The 16,157-nt window shown below is 36.0% G+C and overlaps 1 protein-coding gene across 3 annotated transcripts; it reads right to left on the bottom strand.

The window, feature by feature from the left end:
* Positions 1–872: 872 nt before the first annotated feature.
* On the bottom strand, positions 873–13,052 carry LOC129237079 (uncharacterized transmembrane protein DDB_G0289901). Of its 3 annotated transcripts, XM_054871487.1 has the most exons (24): positions 12,863–13,052; positions 8,496–8,645; positions 8,082–8,336; positions 7,876–8,010; positions 7,611–7,802; positions 7,413–7,544; positions 7,164–7,292; positions 7,025–7,090; positions 6,729–6,950; positions 6,477–6,662; positions 6,293–6,418; positions 6,028–6,219; positions 5,830–5,961; positions 5,581–5,709; positions 5,442–5,507; positions 5,146–5,367; positions 4,894–5,079; positions 4,701–4,835; positions 4,436–4,627; positions 4,238–4,369; positions 3,987–4,118; positions 2,401–2,490; positions 2,186–2,305; positions 873–2,079 (listed from the first exon to the last, which is right to left on the bottom strand). In XM_054871487.1, the coding sequence occupies exons 1-24, from the start codon at positions 12,954–12,956 to the stop codon at positions 932–934; spliced, it is 4,563 nt and encodes a 1,520-aa protein (XP_054727462.1). In that variant the 5' UTR covers positions 12,957–13,052; the 3' UTR covers positions 873–931. The 3 variants fall into 3 exon arrangements, with proteins under 3 accessions (XP_054727462.1, XP_054727463.1, XP_054727464.1); XM_054871488.1 differs by lacking the exons at positions 4,701–4,835; positions 4,894–5,079; positions 5,146–5,367; XM_054871489.1 differs by lacking the exons at positions 5,146–5,367; positions 5,442–5,507; positions 5,581–5,709; positions 5,830–5,961.
* Positions 13,053–16,157: the final 3,105 nt, after the last annotated feature.

Below are 16,157 nucleotides of genomic sequence, written 5' to 3'. Positions count from 1 at the left end.
ATGTATGATGCTCGTTTACATTTCTAGCCTTCATGATTAAGCCTGTCCATCTTGAGCTATTCTACTTGCGATAGTTGCATAATTGAAGTGTTTCTCTGTTCACGGTATTGACTCCCTAAATCTCACAGTCGAGTCCCACGTCACTTCCTTTAGGTGTATGAGTACGTAGATCAGTGGGTATCAGGTTAAATGTTTCAAAGAGGTCTGATCAAAACTATCGAAAAATGCTCACAACAGCTTTATAAGATTTATTTACCAATTCAACGGCCTTTCCTGGAACATATATAGCCAACTATATACTTCTATAACTTTGCACGCCCTACTGTTCAAATCACTATGGACGCATATTGGTCCACTAGGCATTCCTCCCGTAAAGAGATTGGAATGTACCTTCTTCTAAAAGGAGGCTTGAAGTTTCATAGCATTCTTTTCTTTTTTACATTCTCGTTTTCACCTACCTAAGGTAGGTACCTAAGGTAGGGTATCAGACATGTCTACAGGTATATCTTTCGCGATATTTTTCTATGAATTTATGTATAGTTTTATGACACGGACATCTGATATTTATGAGAAACACTTTTAGAGCAGGAATGCCCTCGAAGGTTTGTCCACGGCTTTTCGAAAAACGTTTTCTACGCTTACCATTTTAATGGGTGATGCGCCCAGTTGTAATTGAACTCAAAAACTGTCGCTCTGAGGGGTCGACTGAATGCTATCTGTTGTCACCAAACTTCCAAAGCTGAATCTTTTTACCTTTAAACTAAGACTTAGACTAGATTTGCTAAAATTTAAGATTTATTAAATTAGTTGGCTCAAAGACTACCGATTCTGCTGCAAGATTTAAAAGGTTAAACGAAATTAATAAATCGGAATTTGTGAGAAAGAATAGCATTTATTTTCAATGTTGTTTAGTTGTCAGGTATAAAAAATATTAATGATAATAGTCATCGTATCTTAAATGGGATGGTGACTCCACCTGCCCATAGCTTTCTGAATCCGTTTCTCCAGAGGAAGAGTCCACAGGAGCATTTTCGTCAGACTGATTTGAAACACAGCAATTAGTATCCGGTGATTTGTTTTGATGATTGCAACGACGGCGATAGCAACGTCGCATTGGTGCTGGCGGATATATAGTTGGCAAAACTATTTGAGGACCCGTATCTGAGGGACGAGGAACACACACTATACGGGTTTTTTCCTTATTCCCAGCTAAATCATAATCACTTATTTCAAAGCAATTGGTCCGTGCTGATGGTGCAGATGATGGCGTATAATAATGTGCGGGTGGGACTGGTGGATAGTTATAGGGAACATGTGGTGGGTATGGATGGGGATACGGTGGGAATGGAGGCACAAAAGGTGGAATTGTTGGAGGAAGTGTGGGCGGTAATATAGGAGGCAGTGTTGGCGGAAGTGTGGGCGGTAATGTCGGAGGGCGTGGGGGTGGCAATGTTGGAGGAAGTGTGGGCGGTAATATCGGAGGAAGCGTAGGAGGTAATGTCGGAGGGCGCGGGGTTGGCAATGTTGGAGGTAGTGTGGGCGGTAATGTCGGAGGACGCGGGGGTGGCAATGTTGGAGGAAGTGTTGGCGGTAATGTCGGGGGAAGCGTGGGCGGTAATGTCGGAGGGCGCGGGGGTGGCAATGTTGGAGGAAGTGTGGGCGGTAATGTCGGAGGAAGCATGGGAGGTAATGTCGGAGGGCGCGGGGGTGGCAATGTTGGAGGAAGTGTGGGCGGTAATGTCGGAGGAAGCGTGGGAGGTAATGTCGGAGGGCGCGGGGGTGGCAATGTTGGAGGAAGTGTGGGCGGTAATGTCGGAGGAAGCGTGGGAGGTAATGTTGGAGGGCGCGGGGGTGGCAATGTTGGAGGAAGTGTGGGCGGTAATGTTGGAGGGCGCGGGGGTGGCAGTGTTGGAGGAAGTGTGGGCGGTAATGTCGGAGGAAGTGTTGACGCTTTCGGTCTACAACGAACTTGTTGCCTCACACTATTCAGAATATTAAGATCTGCATTGATTTGAGGACTTATATCGGCTCCACTGAATACTTGATTATTATTGCCAACAATGTCCGTACCGGAATTACCTAAAAAAATGAAAACAATAAAATTAGATTTTTTTTTTAATTAATAAAAAAAAAACATTTGCATTTTTTATTTCTATGAAACCGCAAAAAATGAGACGCTACTTACGCTGCTGTTGGCCGCCAATATTAATATCACATTCCAAATCACCATCACCAGGCCAAAATATCCTGGTCCCACTAGTGCTAACTTGATTATTATCGCCGCGAATTACGGTTGCATCATTCACTGAGGGTAAATAAATAAAATTAATATTAATAAAAACAAAGAAATCCCTAAGCCATCACATCCAGGGTTTGTGTTTGTTCAAAAAAATCACTTACCTTGTTGCCTGCCCCCAATATTATTGCCCACGCCGCTGCCGCCTCCGCCTGCCTGATTGCTTGAACCTTCAATATTAGTACCGCTGTTTTCTATAAAAACAAAGGGTAAAGAAACATTAGCCATATTTTATGGGTCAATACAAAAATGTAAAAAAGAATTAAAAATATAAAAAGAATTAGGGAAAAGTTGTCAATGATTATCCTATATCCGTACAAGTTCTTAAGGAGTTGAGTTTCGTTAATTTGAAGTGAAGAATGAGGCAGATCTGAATAGGGGTGTAAATTTTGGGTAGTGCAGAAACTCAGATTATAAGTAAGCTCTTGCATTTATTTGATGGAAGGGAAGCAGAAACTAAATATTGACCTTTTCCCTTTCAACCGACACGAGAGACGCTGATCGCATGACATACGGATCTGCCTGATTATCATTCCTATCTGGCCTTGATTCCAGTAAAGTATCAAGCAACGCTGGCGATAGGATTAATAATTCGCCGTCTTACGTATCATAGACCTGAAGAGCCAAGACCTTTTATCGTCTGTTAATCTTGAACCTTTTTAGCTTTTTAGTTTTGACATTACAGTCCAAAGAGCCCGGAGTGCATGGAAACCTACGTAGAGTTGGGTATAAAAAATGCCAAATATATTTTAATGCCGACACTTGAAATATATTTCAGCCAAGTCAGTTAAGCGCTATTCGAAACACGCTTAAAATAGTTGGGACCACCACAGTTTGATGGGTGGGAAGATATCTCAGCAGTCGTTTGGAAATGGCTCCTTAAATTCCCAATAGAAACAGGCACCAAGAGTCCACCCGTCTTTCAAAACGCATAACTACTGAGCTCCATCTGGTCTCGCTATGCCCCAAACTGGTCTATGCGTGGCCAACTATAGCCAAACATCAAGCCAACCAGTTCAACCTATCCTAAACTAAGTCAGTTAACAGCGCAGCTCGAATAGCTCCGATAGACAAAAGGATCACAGTTGGATGGAAGGTAATGTTTCAGCGTTTTTCCACCAACCATAAATTTAAAGTTCCTGAGTTGGATATAGGCAAGCTCCTGAGTTCGAAAGCAGTCAAATGCCTATTCCTATTCCCCAGTATAGTTTTATTTAAAGAATTTTGAGTTGATGCCAAAAGGAAGGCAGCCATGGAAGCATTAAGTTCGGTATGTATCAATACATGCTAAATTTCTCCTCCAGCTAAACAGCACAGAGCATTTTTGACGCAAATTCTTTAAGCATGAAATGTGTGACGGTTTCCTTGGCTAGAACAGAATAGCTTCGACTAAACTCAGCAAGCCGGAATATGCCATATCAGGTACGTCTGAACACAAATGGGATTTGAGATAGTCGCGGAAGCTCTTCCTTCCATACCAGCTACACTCATTTTAAGTGAGCAGTATCCAATATACATAAATTTGTTTTAGAAGGCAATATTGATAAGACTAGTAACACCATTTCCATCTCCTACAATAATGCCACCTCTGTTTACTGAAATATTTCAAACGCATTACAAAAGCGGCAACATATTAATTTGATAATATTTATTTTAATTGTTAAAGTTTCATAGATATCTTTTTACTTACGAGTTTGAGAACCTCCAATATTATTTCGTCCTGCTCCGCCAGTGGTAGTAGGCTCCACACGACTGATCGAGTTTAAGTATTGTGTGCAAGCAATAGCTAGTAGATTATTGGCGACAAGTGCTGAAGTTCGTTCTGGAAAATTTCAAATCAGAGAGGTTTCAATATAAACCTGCGGTAGAAGCAAAAAACTCTAACAATTCGAAGTACAAGTTTTTTACTTATCTAAGAGAATTATTTCTATATTAACTTACGAGTTTGAGCCGCAGAAACTGATTCTTGTCTGATAGAGTTCAAAGCGTTTACATCTGCGTTTATCTGAGGATCCACATTTAATAAGCTAAAGACTGTATTGCCACTACCCCTAATGTTGGTGCTTTTATCCACTGAAAGAAAAAGTCAGAATAAGTGGTTTGCCTGCCAGATAAAATCAGGAATCATTGAATACTGACTTGTTTGCTTGCCACCGATGTTATTAGTCCCACCACCCAAGCCTCCCAATGCACCACCTCCAGAACCAGTTGCGCCAGAAGCCGTTTGTGTTATTGAACTGAGCAGATTGAGGCCAACATTCACTTGGGGATCGGCATTGATAAGACTCGTAACACTATTTCCATCTCCTACAATATTGGCACCTCTGTTTACTGAAATATTTCAAATACATTACGAAAGTTGCAATAGGATTCTGCTCGATTTTTCTGTCTCTCTTTTACTTACGAGTCTGGGTGCCACCAAGATTATTCCCTGCCGCACTGCCAGTGTTAGCAGGCGCTGACCGACGTATCGAGTTTAAGTATTGTGTACAAAAATTCGCGCGCGGATCGTCCGTAGTGAGAGTCGTTAGACCTTGTTCTGGAAAATTTCAAGTCAGAGAGATTTCATGTTACATCCTGTTTTTCTATTTACTCACGAGTTTGAGCACCGCCATTTTCGCTGCTAGCTGTTCTACCCGAAGAAGATCCAGTATCCCTGGATGTAGATACTGCTTGCTGTGTGATAGAATTCAAAGCATTCACATCTGCATTTATCTGAGGATCCAAATTTAACAAACTGGAGACTCGATTGCCACTACCGATAATACTGTTGCCATTGCTCACTAAAATTAAAAGTCAGAATGAGTTGTTTGCCAGCCCGACGTATTCAGGAAGCATTGAATACTAACTGGTTTGCCTGCCACCGATGGTATTAGTTGCTCCTCTCAATCCTCCCAGTGGACCACCTAATAATCCACCGTTTTCACTGCCTGCTGCTCCAGCACCAGTTGCGCCAGAAGCCGTTTGTGATATTGAGTTGAGCAAATCGAGGCCAACATTCACTTGGGGATCGGCATTGATAAGACTCGTAGCACTATTTCTATCTCCTATAATATTGGTGCCTCTATTTACTGAAATATTTCACATACATTACAAAAGTTGCAACAGGTTTTTGGTAGATTTTTCTGTTTTTTATTTTACTTACGAGTTTGGGTGCCACCAAGATTATTTCCTGCCGCACCGCCGAGGTTAGTAGGGGCACCAGTATTTTCTGAAATATTTCAAATACATTACAAAAGTTGCAACAAAGTTCTTCTAATTTAATACTTTTTTCTTTTACTTACGAACTTGACTGTCACCAGAACTTGTTGTTGCTCCGGCAGTGCTAGTAGGCTCCACACGACGGATCGAGTTTAAGTATTGTATGCAAGCAATCGCTTGCGGATCATTGGCAATAAGTGCTAAAGTTTCTTCTGGAAATTTTCAAATCAGAGAGGTTTCAATATAAAATTGCAGTAGAAGCAAACAAATTCTAACAATTCGAACTACGAGTTTTTTACTTATCTACGAGAATTATTTTTCTATTAACTTACGAGTTTGAGCCGCAGAAACTGATTCTTGTCTGATAGAGTTCAAAGCGTTTACATCTGCGTTTATCTGAGGATCCACATTTAATAAGCTGAAGACTGTATTGCCACTGCCTCTAATACTGGCGCTCTTATCCACTGAAAGAAGGAGTCAGAATGAATTGTTTGCCTGCCAGATAAAATCAGGAATCATTGAATACTGACTTGTTTGCCTGCCACCGATGTTATTAGTCCCACCACCCAAGCCTCCCAATGCACCACTTCCAGAACCAGTTGCGCCAGAAGCCGTTTGTGTTATTGAACTGAGCAGATTGAGGCCAACATTCACTTGGGGATCGACATTGATAAGACTCGTAGCACTATTTCCATCTCCTACAATATTGGCACCACTGTTTACTGAAATATTTCAAATATATTACGAAAGTTGCAATAGGATTCTGCTCGATTTTTCTGTCTCTCTTTTACTTACGAGTCTGCGTGCCACCAAGATTATTCCCTGCCGCGCTGCCAGTGTTAGCACGACGTATCGAGTTTAAGTATTGAGTACAAAAATTCGCGCGCGGATCGTCCGTAGTGAGAGTCGTTAGACCTTGTTCTGGAAAATTTCAAGTCAGAGAGATTTCATGTTACATCCTGTTTTTCTATTTACTCACGAGTTTGAGCACCGCCATTTTCGCTGCTAGCTGTTCTACCCGAAGAAGATCCAGTATCCCTGGATGTAGATACTGCTTGCTGTGTGATAGAATTCAAAGCATTCACATCTGCATTTATCTGAGGATCCAAATTTAACAAACTGGAGACTCGATTGCCACTACCGATAATACTGTTGCCATTGCTCACTAAAATTAAAAGTCAGAATGAGTTGTTTGCCAGCCCGACGTATTCAGGAAGCATTGAATACTAACTGGTTTGCCTGCCACCGATGGTATTAGTTGCTCCTCTCAATCCTCCCAGTGGACCACCTAATAATCCACCGTTTTCACTGCCTGCTGCTCCAGCACCAGTTGCGCCAGAAGCCGTTTGTGATATTGAGTTGAGCAAATCGAGGCCAACATTCACTTGGGGATCGGCATTGATAAGACTCGTAGCACTATTTCTATCTCCTATAATATTGGTGCCTCTATTTACTGAAATATTTCACATACATTACAAAAGTTGCAACAGGTTTTTGGTAGATTTTTCTGTTTTTTATTTTACTTACGAGTTTGGGTGCCACCAAGATTATTTCCTGCCGCACCGCCGAGGTTAGTAGGGGCACCAGTATTTTCTGAAATATTTCAAATACATTACAAAAGTTGCAACAAAGTTCTTCTAATTTAATACTTTTTTCTTTTACTTACGAACTTGACTGTCACCAAAACTTGTTGTTGCTCCGGCAGTGCTAGTAGGCTCCACACGACGGATCGAGTTTAAGTATTGTATGCAAGCAATCGCTTGCGGATCATTGGCAATAAGTGCTAAAGTTTCTTCTGGAAATTTTCAAATCAGAGAGATTTCAATATAAAATTGCAGTAGAAGCAAACAAATTGTAACAATTCGAGCTACGAGTTTTTTACTAATCTAAAAGAATTATTTTTCTATTAACTTACGAGTTTGAGCCGCAGAAATTGATTCTTGTCTGATAGAGTTCAAAGCGTTTACATCTGCGTTTATCTGAGGATCCAAATTTAACAAACTGAAGACTCGATTGCTACTACCGGTAATACTGTTGCCATTGCTCACTAAAATTAAAAGTCAGAATGAGTTGTTTGCCAGCCCGACGTATTCAGGAAGCATTGAATACTAACTGGTTTGCCTGCCACCGATGGTATTAGTCCCACCACCCAAGCCTCCCAATGCACCACCTCCAGAACCAGTGGCGCCAGAAGGCGTTTGTGTTATTGAACTGAGCAGATTGAGGCCAACATTCACTTGGGGATCGGCATTAATAAGACTCGTGACACTATTTCCATCTCCAAAAATATTGGCACCTCTGTTTACTGAAATATTTCAAATACATTACGAAAGTTGCAATAGGATTCTGCTCGATTTTTTTGTCTTTCTTTTACTTACGAGTCTGGGTGCCACCAAGATTATTTCCTGCCGCACTGCCAATGTTAGTAGGGCCTACATAACGGATCGAGTTTAAGTATTGAGTACAAAAATTCGCGCGCGGATCAACCGGTGATTGATACGTCAGGGTTTGTGCTAGAAAATTGCAATTCGGAGAGATTTCATATTATATTTAGTTCTTAAGGAATCTCAGCTTTTATTTTTACCTTGAACACTGCCACTTTGGCTGCTAGCTGCTCTACCGGGGCTAGATGCAGCACGACTGTATGTATAAACTGCTTCTTGTTCGATGGGGCTGCTAATTATAGTAAATGCTCCACCACTATTGCCACCGCCCGCTGCTCCAGAGGGTTGTTGCGAGATAAAATTTAAGAGACTCACGCCAACATTTGCTTGAGGATTGACATTTGCGAGACTCGAGACAGTATTTCCTTGACCAACAATGCGAGTACCAGCAGATTCTTAAAGGACAAAATTTGTTATGCATCAGTACACAAAAACAGATGAAACTCAATGCTAAAGTCAAAGAGTTAGTACTAATTTGCAGTTTGAAGTTTATCTCTTAATTCACAGTGAATAACTAGTAGAGTAACTAGTTGAGTAAGTGGTTTTTTACTTACGCGTTTGCTGGCCTCCAATATTATTTCCAGCACCACCAGATGTTTGAGAAAACGCATTCAAGGCATTGGCGCCCACGTTCACTTGCGGATCAACATTTAATAAACTGGTCACTGCATTGTTGTTGCCAGCAATTTGAGTGGCTTTGTTCACTGAAAAAAAAAAAATTAAATACAAATATTAAAGTGTTTTTATTTTTGTTTTTTGTTTTTTTGTGCGAGAAAAAATGTTATTTTAATAAAAAAAATTAAATAATAAAAGCAAATCAAACACATTTTTTAAATCCAGCATTTTGTTTTAACTTTTTAAATTAAAATTTAAAAATTTATTTATTTAAATTAAAACTGGAGTATTTTTTAATAAGAAAATTCCCTTGTTGAAAAAAGAAAACTAAAATTTTAAAAAGAGTTAACTATTGAAAAGTTAAATATTCAAAAATAAATTTTTATATTTAAATCGCAATGTTTTTAATAAAAACAATTTGTAGATTGAGAAAAAAATCAAATTAAAAAATTTTTTAAAATAAAACACTTAAATTTTTATACGCAAATCGGAATATTTTTTAATAAAAAAGATTCTGTAACAAAAATAAAACCATATAAAAAATTCAGATGGTAAAAAAATTCAAATATTTAAAATGAAAATATTTATACGCAAATCGGAATATTTTTTAATAAAAAAATTTCTGTACCAAAAAAACCAGTATAAAAAAATCAAATGGTAAAAAATACAAATATTTAAAATAAAAATATTTATATTTAAATCGGAATATTTTTTAATGAAAAAATTTCTGTACCAAAAAAACCAATATAAAAAAATCAAATAGTAAAAAAATTCACATATTTAAAATGAAAATATTTATATTTAAATCGGAATATTTTTTAATAAAAAAATTTCTGTACCAAAAAAACCAGTATAAAAAAATCAAATGGTAAAAAAATACAAATATTTAAAATGAAAATATTTATATTTAAATCGGAATATTTTTTAATAAAAAAATTTCTGTACCAAAAAAACCAGTATAAAAAAATCAAATGGTAAAAAAATTCAAATATTTAAAATGAAAATATTTATATTTAAATCGGAATATTTTTTAATAAAAAAATTTCTGTACCAAAAAAACCAGTATAAAAAAATCAAATGGTAAAAAAATTCAAATATTTAAAATGAAAATATTTATATTTAAATCGGAATATTTTTTAATGAAAAAATTTCTGTACCAAAAAAACCAGTATAAAAAAATCAAATGGTAAAAAAATACAATTATTTAAAATGAAAATATTTATATTTAAATCGGAATATTTTTTAATAAAAAAATTTCTGTACCAAAAAAACCAGTATAAAAAAATCAAATGGTAAAAAAATTCAAATATTTAAAATGAAAATATTTATATTTAAATCGGAATATTTTTTAATGAAAAAATTTCTGTACCAAAAAAACCAATATAAAAAAATCAAATGGTAAAAAAATACAAATATTTAATATGAAAATATTTATATTTAAATCGGAATATTTTTTAATAAAAAAATTTCTGTACCAAAAAAACCGGTATAAAAAAATGAAATGGTAAAAAAATTCAAATATTTAAAGTGAAAATATTTATATTTAAATCGGAATATTTTTTAATAAAAAAATTTCTGTACCAAAAAAACCAGTATAAAAAAATCAAATGGTAAAAAAATTCAAATATTTAAAATGAAAATATTTATATTTAAATCGGAATATTTTTTAATGAAAAAACTGCTGTACCAAAAAAACCAGTATAAAAAAATCAAATGGTAAAAAAATTCAAATATTTAAAATGAAATATTTATACTTAAATCGGAATATTTTTTAATAAAAAAATTTCTGTACCAAAAAAACCAGTATAAAAAAATCAAATAATAAAAAAAATTAAAATATTTAAAATGAAAATATTTATATTTAAATCGGAATATTTTTTAATGTAAAAATTTCTGTACCAAAAAAACCAGTATAAAAAAATCAAATGGTAAAAGAATTCAAATGTTTAAAATGAAAATATTTATATTTAAATCGGAATATTTTTTAATAAAAAAGATTCTGTAACAAAAATAAAACCATATAAAAAATTCAGATGGTAAAAAAATTCAAATATTTAAAATGAAAATATTTATATTTAAATCGGAATATTTTTTAATAAAAAAATTTCTGTACCAAAAAAACCAGTATAAAAAAATCAAATGGTAAAAAAATTCAAATATTTAAAATGAAAATATTTATATTTAAATCGGAATATTTTTTAATGAAAAAACTTCTGTACCAAAAAAAACCAGTATAAAAAAATCAAATGGTAAAAAAATTCAAATATTTAAAATGAAATATTTATACTTAAATCGGAATATTTTTTAATAAAAAAATTTCTGTACCAAAAAAACCAGTATAAAAAAATCAAATGGTAAAACAATTCAAATATTTAAAATGAAAATATTTATATTTAAATCGGAATATCTTTTAATCAGAAAGAGATCAAATTAAATAATACTAAAAAATAAAACACTTAAATTTTTATATTCAAATCGGAATATGTTTTCATGAAAAAATTTCTGTAACAAAAAAAAAACCAATATAAGAAACTATAAAAAAATCAAATAGTAAAAAAATTCAAATATTTAAATGAAAATATTTATATTTAAATCGGAAAATTTTTTAATCAGAAAATTATTATAAAACAAAAAACAAAAGGTTAAAAATTAAAAATTAAAAATCGTACTCTTTGCATTTAAGTTGCAATATTTTCTAATAAAAATGTCATTGATTGAGAAAAGAAGACAAATTAAAAAAAGAACTAAAAAATTTAAAATTTCAAAACTTGAATATGTATGAATAAATCGGAATATTTTTAATAAGAAAATTAAATATTAAAAAAATTCAAATATTGAAATATCTTAAATATTAAATCATATATCAATACAGCAAATCAAATATTATATTAAAAAAAAGTATTAGAAAAGTAAAATTTTAAGATCAAAATAAAAAATAGTAAGAAATTAATAGCTTACATTTTTATATGCAAATCGGAATATTTAAAAAAAAAAAAACAAAAAACCATAATATTAAAGAAATATCAAATAGTAAAAAGATTCCAATATTAAAAATGTAATTATTTTTATATAAATCGGAATATTTTTTAATCAGAAAATTATTAAAAAAAAAACAAATTAAATATTAAAAAAGTTAAAAATTAAAAATGAAACTCTTTACATTCAAGTTGCGAAAAAAAACAATAATAATAGTAGAGAAATTATTTAAAAAAAATTGGTGTTTTGTCTCCACCTTTTTTAACCACCTTAGCTAGATTGCTACTGTTATGTATTATAACGGGTGATTTTTTAGCTATTATCTTTTTAAACAGTTGGTTTAAACAGCTGACGCACGTTTCGTGTTTTGTTTCACTGTGAAACATCTTCAGTTTGGTCTATAATTTAACCATGAATCGTCTTACAAACGAACAACGCTAGCAAATCATTGAATTTTATTATAAAAATGCGTGTTCTGTTAAGAAAGTTTAAGATCCACTTTTTTATCGAAAAATTGTCTTCAGCGATAAAGCTCATTTTTTGATCAATGGGTACGTAAATAACCAGAATTGTCGATTTTGGAGTGAAGATCAGCCAGAAGAGATGCAAGAGCTACCAATGTATCCAGAAAAGGTCACAGTTTGGTGCGGTTTATAGGCTGGAGGTATCATTGGACCGTACTTCTTCAAAGATGCTGCGAATCGTAACGTAACTGTGAATGGTGAGCGCTACCATGAAATAATATCCAACTTTTTTTTGCCCAAAATGCAAGAGCTTGACCTGCATGACATGTGGTTTCAGCAAGACGGTGCCACATGCCACACAGCACGTGTAACAATGGACTTGTTGAGAGGCGAGTTCGGTGAACATTTTATTTCACGTTCGGGACCTGTCAATTGGCCACCCAGATCGTGCGATATAACGCCTTTAGATTATTTTTTGTGGGGCTATGTTAAAGCTCATTCAGCTATTCTGACAATTCTGCTTCAATTAACGCATTGGAAGACCACATTAAAGCATTTATATGTGAGATACCGGCCGAAACATTGGAAAAGTATGCCAAAATTGGACTAAGCGGCTGGACCATTTGAAGCGCAGTCGCGGTCAACATTTGCCTGAAATAATCCTCAAACATTAAATTATATGTACCGTACTATCGATTTGAATAAAAATTTCATACATTTTTCTGAATTTTACGTGAGTTTTTTCGAAAAACTTTCCTATAGCTCTTAAAAAATCACCCTTTATAAGTATATCCTATATAAAGCAAATTGAATGCCATTTTCAGGTCAAGCAACTAATTCACATTCCACTTATCCATTGCACTCACTTGTTTGCTGCCCACCAAGAATATTCGCTTCACTCAGTCCTAAAACTGTTAAACCGGCCGTAGCCGCCAACAGCCAAATGGCCGCGAAACGCATCACTATTTTTTTCTTTTATGTTATCACAAAGAAAATTAATGGAGTTAAAAATATTTCACTTTTCCGAAAATATATGCCACTGTTGCACACCAATGCTCAAGTTACCGTCAGACTATGACTGAAGATGCGCTTGGTAGTGGCTTTTATATGCAAACAGAGATCTGACCTCAGCTTCTTAGCTGCTGTTATCAACAGTTGTCTGCTTGTGCTGAACTCTTTATCTAAGTAGATTTCTTTAAGCGTTGACGAAATGCATTCAAGACGTGCGTCTATGCCGGCTATGAAGAGTTATCTAAATACTTATAGGTATACTCGTGTATGTTTGTATGTGGCTGCTTATATTCTTAAGAATTTGTGATCTGTGTTTTAAGCACAACTCAACGTCTTTTGGTACAAAAACTATATATAGAATATATTTTTGATTAATGCAGAACCTAATAGGAAAATAGTAACCATTATTATCGATAAATGATGGCCTGTGAATGGCAATACTAGTAACGTTGAAATAAGAAATAATACCTCTAGCCTGACTTTGAAAAATGAGGAAATGAAAATGGGAGGATTTATTTTTAACTACAGGCCTATTTCCATTGCTGCTGGATGCAGTTTAAAGAAGACAAGTGCCATATGACTTTGTGCAGGTGTGACGCAGGGGACCGACGGGCGTTACTTTAATCACGTCATGGCCCGTTAGCTTAGCTTTCAAGCTCACTTAGAAAAATCAGAATTGACAATGCGAATGGTGAAAGGACGACTTATAGATGTATGTGACATACGAGTACATCAGTTTAGATGCTGCCTGAGTTCATTCATCGATTCAACTCTGCTGCTCAAGCTAACTTCTCTAATTTCTGATCAAAGGGAGTCATCCTGTCTGAAAATTTCTTTGGGATCTTATGGCATGGCTCATTATCTGTTTACTAAGTCAATTAGTCGTCATCGTATCCATCCTACGTTAGCTCAGAAAAGAGTTCATTTGGTGGTCACAAAAGGCACATTGTAATACCGACCGAAAATAAACTTTTCCAACTAAATTGCACTGTGCTGATTTTCGAATGAGTAGTTCCTCAGCAATCTGTAGGGCATTCTTTGTAGTGTACGGCATTCACATTTTTTTTTTTTTTGTTGGCGGTGAGGTTGCCTTCCATCATATAGTAACCGTCGCTACTACGTGTGTGGTGATTCCACTAAATATATCCCCCCTCTTCTCTTGGAGTTTTCCCTCCACCCCGGGAGTGCTTCCGCATTGCTTCGAGGTAGAGTGCCAAGACGGCGTCCTAAGAAGGACACTTACTTACTCACCCTGCGTCCAGGGTCGCCTGTTTTGAGAAACCTATGCTCAATGCTCTTCAGCATAACTTTCCATTTCGCGCTTCTTTTTTCGGATAATATCCTCCACAAAATTTTTGACGGCATTACATTTTTCTTCGTCTATCATTATTTTCTCGATAATTTCTTCAGGTGTAAACAGACCAATAGCTCGTTGCAGACCTGTTCTCTCTACGTTCCACCTCTCGCATTTAAAGAAAGTGTGCTCCGCATCATCATACTCAGTATTTCCATATGTGCAGTTTGGTTGGCTCACTTTTCCCATTCGCCACAAATACTTGCGAAAGGACCCATGTCTGGACAAAAACTGTGCTTTCTTTCTACCCACGTTTTTAGATCGGGTATTAGTCTCGCTGTCCATCTACCATACCGTTCAGAGTTCCATCTTGCTTGCCAAAGTGTGAGCGTTTGGACTCTAATATCGGAGAAACGTAGTACTGGGGTTCCTGTGTCTTTTGCCTCCCATCTCCGTTTGCGCTCTTGTGCTAGAATATATAGGTATGGATCCGCTGATAACTAACATCGCTGCTTCAGATACTGTTCTATATGACGAAACCACTCTGAGAGCGCAGGTGCGTTGCACAGATTGCAAAGTTTTCCGTCGGCATTGCACCCTTAGCGAATCTGCCCATATTTCGCATCCATATAAGAGAATCGAGTTCGTCGTGTCCAAGGTTTGCCATGAGCTTACTTAACATGCCACTTACTTTGGCAGCTCTTGTGGCAGCATGGTTTATATGCGCTTAGTAGGTTAGCCTTGTGTCTAATTGCACTCCTAGGTACTTGAGCACTCTTTTTGTCGATAAAGTGGCATCGAGTACTTGTATGTCTACTTATGATGGGATACGTCTGTTGGTTAGAAGGATTAGCTCTGTTTTCTCTGTGGCCAGCTTTAATCCATGGTCTTCTAGCCATGTCTGAACTCGGATCATCACCTGATTTACCTTCCTTTTGGCTTCGTCAGTGTTTCGGGTAATTAATTCAGCTGCAATGTCATCTGCGTATCCCACTAAATGCACATCCTCAGGCATCTCTATTCGAAGGATTTCATCGCAGCTTATATTCCAGAGTTCAGGTCCGAGTATAGATCCTTGGGCCGCACCTGCTGTTATTTGTTTGGTCTTACACCCTTCTCGCGTTTCGTATAAGAGCACGCGATTGCTTAGATAGCTGCGAATAATCTTGAATAGATTACTCGGGGTCTTGAATTTTACCTTTAAGGCTTCAATTACGTCGTCCCAACTTAAACTGTTGAAAGCATTCACAAAGGAAGTATTGAATATTGAAATTCACACACCTACAACTCAATAACTTGTAGAGCCTGGCGCGATAAATTCCTTACAAACTAATCGCTAACCGCAAGGTAGTCTGAAATGCCGCACATCTTTCAGCGAGATGACTGAGTCACTTTGCACAGATGTATTACGGGCTTCTGGCCATTGCAACATGTAGGGCAGCTGAACTATCGACGCTCGGTATTAAATTGCCCAACGAGCACATAGGCAATGAAATAGGTGTATAAAGCCAATTTATTTTTGCAAAATTTGCGCTCACCTGCAAAGTTCCCGGACACTTGCGGCCAACTCCCAAGTGCCAAACACACAGGATCTCTGCTTAGTCAAAAAAAAAAAAGCATAGCCTTAACACACTCATTTATTTTATAGCAGGATACTGTCTAACAGGCAGACAATATCATAGACACAGCCGCAGACACATGACTTGTCCTTAAGTTATCTATATGAAATTATGGGAAGAGACGATTCTGCTCCTTCTGCGCCACTATCCTGCTCTGTCCAGACGAAGTTTTACCACTTTTAGCAGGCAATTTTTCAATGAGTATGGAGATATCCGCACTGTAGAAATCAGTCGTAA

The sequence above is a fragment of the Anastrepha obliqua genome, chromosome 2 (assembly GCF_027943255.1).
Source record: "Anastrepha obliqua isolate idAnaObli1 chromosome 2, idAnaObli1_1.0, whole genome shotgun sequence".
Taxonomy (NCBI): Eukaryota; Metazoa; Arthropoda; class Insecta; order Diptera; family Tephritidae; genus Anastrepha; species Anastrepha obliqua.
This window is presented reverse-complemented; position numbering and strand designations above follow the sequence as displayed.

What these genes read in the sequence shown, in the direction of transcription:
- LOC129237079 (XM_054871487.1), bottom strand. Translation starts at nt 12,956, where the DNA reads ATGCGTTTCGCGGCCATTTGGCTGTTGGCGGCTACGGCCGGTTTAACA. An exon ending in TCTTGGTGGCACCCAGACTC is followed by an intron (nt 7,803 to 7,875) that starts GTAAGTAAAAGA and finishes GAAATATTTCAG; the next exon opens with TAAACAGAGGTGCCAATATT. An exon ending in TTTTGGTGACAGTCAAGTTC is followed by an intron (nt 7,091 to 7,163) that starts GTAAGTAAAAGA and finishes GAAATATTTCAG; the next exon opens with AAAATACTGGTGCCCCTACT.